Genomic DNA, 4,756 nt, shown 5'->3' with positions numbered 1-4,756 from the left:
AACACCTGCACAACCTGGAAGAGGTTCTAAGTTGACTAGACAGAGTGGGACTCGGGCTGAAACGCTCCAAGTGTGTTTTCCTGGCACCAGAGGTCGAATTTTTGGGGAGAAAGATTGCGGCAGACGGCATCAGACCCACGGACTCAAAGACAGGGGCCATCAAGAATGCACCCAGACCGCAGAATGTGACAGAGCTGCGTTCGTTCCTGAGACTCAACTATTTTGGTAACTTTCTACCCGGGTTAAGCACATTGCTGGAGCCGTTGCACATGTTGCTATGTAAGGGTGACGACTGGGTTTGGGGTAAATCTCAGACAGCCTATGAGAAGGCCAGAAACCTACTTTGTTCTATAAGTTACTTGTACTGTATGACCCGTGTAAATGATTAGTGCTAGCTTGTGATGCATCTTCGTACGGGGTCGGCTGTGTGTTACAGCAAACCAATGTATCGGGCAAACTTCAACCGTTTGCATGCACGTCTAGAAGTCTGTCTAAGGCTGAAAGAGCCTACAGTATGGTCGAGAAAGGGGGCATTAGCATGTGTATATGGGGCTAAGAAAATGCACCAATACCTATTTGGACTTCGGTTTGAGCTCGAAACCGACCACAAACCGCTCATTTCACTGTTTTCAGAAAGCAAAGGTATAAACACCAATGCTTCGTCTTACATCCAAAGATGGGCACTAACATTGTCCGCCTATGACTATGTTATCCGCCACAGACCAGGCACGGAGAACTGTGCTGATGCCCTCAGTTGGCTACCATTGCCCACTACCGGGGTGGAAATGGCGCAGCCCGCAGATATGCTTCTGGTCATGGATGCTTTTGAGAGCGAAGGGGCACCTGCTCGCCAGATCAGGACCTGGACCAGCCAGGATCCTGTGCTATCACTTGTAAAAAGTTACGTCCTCAATGGGAGCTGGTCAGCCGTTCCCGGGGAAATGCAAGATGAAATTAAGCAGTTTGATGAAATGTTCATCCAGTTGGATTGTCTCTAATGGGGTAATCGCGTGATTTTGCCAAAAAAAGGCAGGGAAACATTTATACACGACCTACCCAGGCATAGTCATGATGAAGACTATAGCCAGATCACATGCTTGGTGGCCCAGCATTGACTCGGACTTAGAATCATGCATGCACCAGTGCAACATATGCTCACAATTGAGCAATGCACCAAGGGAGGCTCCACTGAGTCTGTTGTCATGGCCCTCCAAACCGTTGTCCAGGATCCACGTAGATCTTGCTAGCCCCTTTCTCGGAAAGATGTTTTTAGTTGTAGTGGACGCTTACTCTAAATGGATTGAATGCGTAATCATTTCATCTAGCACATCCACTGCCACCATTGAAAGCCTCCGGGCTATGTTCGCCATCCATGGCTTGCCCGACGTCCTTGTCAGTGACAATGGACCATGTTTCACCAGCTCAGAATTCAACGAGTTTATGGCCCGCAATGGTATCAAGCATGTCAGGTCTGCCCCGTTTAAGCCCGCATCCAGCGGTCAAGTGGAATGGGCAGTCTAAACTATCAAGCAGAGCTTGAAACGCGTGACGGAAGGCTCCTTGCAGACTCGCTTATCTCGGATTCTGCTCAGCTACCAGACGCGACTCCACTCACTCACTGGAGTTCCCCCTGCAGAATTGTTAATGAAGAGAGCACTCAAAAGCAGGCTCTCCCTAGTTCACCCGGATCTAAATGATCATGTGGAAACCCGGTGTCACCAGCAAAACATGTACCACAACCGCGCGGCTGTATCACGTGACATTGATGTTAACGACCCTGTGTTTGTCCTGAATTATGGTCATGGTCCTAAATGGGTCACTGGCACTGTCTTGGTCAAGGAGAATAGAATGTTTATAGTCAAACTATTGAATGGAAAAACGTGCAGTAAACATTTGGATCAAACCAAACTGCAGTTCACAGACAACCAGCAACAACCTGAAGAGGCCATCACCATCATCGATCCACCAACACACACCCAACCAGCAATCGACCTCGCTGTCAATCCAGAGGATGAACCCACCATTCCCAACAGTCCTGTCAGACCAGCTGCGCTGCAGTGCAGCAATGGTCCGACCAACTCACCCATGCCAGAGTTTGAACTCAGACGATCAACCAGGGAGCGTAGGGCCCCGGTCATCTCAACTTGTAAATAATTTGTATCAAAGATTTTGGGGGGGCGGGGGGTGATTTTATGTATGTACACATTGTAACTGTGTAAGACTTGCCACCAGAGGGTGCAACTGTTGGAGGCCCAAGGATCACCTGCACACCTCATGCAAGGGAGTATAAAAGATTGTCTGCCATGCTGCTTAGGCACTCTGGAGTTGTATTAAAGTGACTAAGGCCACATCAGTTTTAGCTCACAGTACTCAGTCCTGTGGAGTTCTTCCATACTTAAACACATTTTGAAACTCATTTCTTGGCCTTTGAATCTGAATTCCTTGAAGATATGTTTAACTGGTTTGGAAATGAGTGTGAACTACTACTATTTTGGCTTTTGGGTTGCTTTTGTTTTGTATATTTTTTTTTACCTTTTATCATTGAAGAGAATTTTAGGAATCCCTCTTGCCCTCAGGGAATTAGAGGCTGAGGAGTAGTTCCACAAGAATGCACAAAGGCAGGTATGTCTTATTAGATGTAATCTGCGCTGACACGCTCATTCAAGGCTAGTTAATAGACCCTGGAAAAGTTACTTAGGCATGCTGCTTACACTTCACCAAGAAGACAGAATCACTTGTCCAGTTCTTGCAAACTCAAGGTAACATATGGCCTGGAACCAAGATTACTTATGGTAATGCAACAAATTATTTTCATATTAAAGGCAGTTTGAAAAGGTACTTAATTTTATTTTAAAAGTTGAAAGTTTGTTATACAATAAATACAGTTCCATTACAGTAGTTAAAAACTAACAAGTTAGCATTGAACATAGATAAGCAGATGAAATGCTGGAGTGATTTACAAAAAAAAATACATTTCAAAATTAAATCCAGCATTTAATTAAAGCCTTTATTATTATGATGGTTTCTTTAAATAAGCAATGAGATCGGCACGTTCACTTTTCTTCTTGATACCAGCAAACAGCATTTTTGTTCCAGGAATATATTTTTTGGGGTTCTCCAAATATTCCATTAGAGTGCTCTCTCCCCATGTGACACCTACATATAAATGCATATTTTAGTTCAGGGACAAATAATACTGAAATGCAAACATCAAAATTGCAGTTTAAATTGCACTACCTTTATTCTTGTTTGCATCAGTGTAGGCATATCCTGGAACTGTCCCGGATTTACGCCCAAAAAGACCCGAGAGATTTGGGCCAACCATGTTTTTTCCACCTTTTTCAATAGTGTGGCACACAGTACACTTCTGCATGAAGATCTTCTTTCCTTTCTCTGGATCACCCATTTAGACTCTAACATGACAAAAAGGAAAACATTAGGGATTGTACGTTACCTATAGTAACTTGCTGTCAAATTTGAAAATGATTGATTAAAAATGTATTTCTGTGAATCACAAATAAAATGATATAAATTAATGAGGTTTTATTATTAATCTGCTACATCTGAAAAGGATACTTTGGTTTGCCAGACATATAACCCATCTCGGTGGGGCTAATTTTTCTCTGTCCAATGCCCCATTTACACTTATTTCCCAGAAATAAGAAAAAGAGGTGGAAATCCATCGCATCAGGTCTCCGCCCCATTTACGCTTGACAAGCATTCCCAGTAGGTCTGGCTTAGCCAGAAATATTGCACTGGAAAGAAGCACTAAGATTTTAAATTGTATTTAAAACAAGTGGAAGTGACTTCAATCTGGCCTCCGCATCAGTTTCTTTCCCGAACACTGGTCGTAACTCATGTGATAATATGGCACATACAAACTGTGTTCTCAGTTGCTGGGCTGGGTCTGAAATCTACTGTACTTTGAAAGGACAGGGAGCAACTTGCATTTGGAGTGGCAAATCAACTTTTGGTGAGTGAGGAGACAAAAATGCTGTTTTCTGTTGCAGTTAGCCAGCAACATGCCCAAGAACTTTTAAGGAGAGTTGGTGAGTTACATGCATTTTTTGGATCCCATAGTCCTTAGACAATGGGTATACCATTTGGACTCCATTGTATATGTGTTAGTTGTGGGAGGAGGACAAGGAAGAGCTTTTGAATGCCAGGGAAGTGCAAATTAATTGCAGGGAGAGGGATCCTAACCTTCATTATTCTGCCAACCAAATACATCAACCCTAACGGGATTATCCGGACCTGTCGGAGTAGTAATGCCTTCAGAGGCTCTGATTCACCAGTGAGACAGCAAAAAGGTTATGCAACATGCTGGAGGATAACCTGCAACCCAACACAAGACCAGACATGGTGCTGCAAGTGACAGTGAAGGTAACCGTTGCCTTCAATTATTTTGCCTCAGGCTCTTTCCAGGGGGACAATTGAGTTATTAGTAACACCACTCAATCTGTGCTGCATTGTTGCATAAATAGATGAACAATTTATTGTTTGCCAGAGCAAGCAAATACATGTCTTTCCCAGAGGACGTCAATAAGTAACAGGACTGATCTCTTAAGCTTTTTCAAATGGGGCGGGTGTCATTGATGTCACAGAAGTGCACCATAAGCAAATTGAAAGAAATGTTATTCCATCAATATTCAGCTTGTGTGCAACCATCTTCACCGGATACTGCAGGTAAATTCTAGATTCCCCAGCAGCATTCATTCATGATGCATTCAATTTATGGCAGTCCACCATGCACCCA

General features: G+C 43.6%; 1 protein-coding gene across 1 annotated transcript; it reads right to left on the bottom strand.

Annotated features, from left to right (window-relative positions):
* Positions 1–3,011: 3,011 nt before the first annotated feature.
* On the bottom strand, positions 3,012–3,407 carry LOC139253836 (cytochrome c-like). Its single transcript, XM_070873591.1, has 2 exons — positions 3,238–3,407; positions 3,012–3,156 (listed from the first exon to the last, which is right to left on the bottom strand). The coding sequence occupies exons 1-2, from the start codon at positions 3,404–3,406 to the stop codon at positions 3,014–3,016; spliced, it is 312 nt and encodes a 103-aa protein (XP_070729692.1). The 5' UTR covers position 3,407; the 3' UTR covers positions 3,012–3,013.
* Positions 3,408–4,756: the final 1,349 nt, after the last annotated feature.

Source organism: Pristiophorus japonicus, unplaced genomic scaffold (assembly GCF_044704955.1).
Source record: "Pristiophorus japonicus isolate sPriJap1 unplaced genomic scaffold, sPriJap1.hap1 HAP1_SCAFFOLD_519, whole genome shotgun sequence".
NCBI lineage: Eukaryota > Metazoa > Chordata > Chondrichthyes > Pristiophoridae > Pristiophorus > Pristiophorus japonicus.
This window is presented reverse-complemented; position numbering and strand designations above follow the sequence as displayed.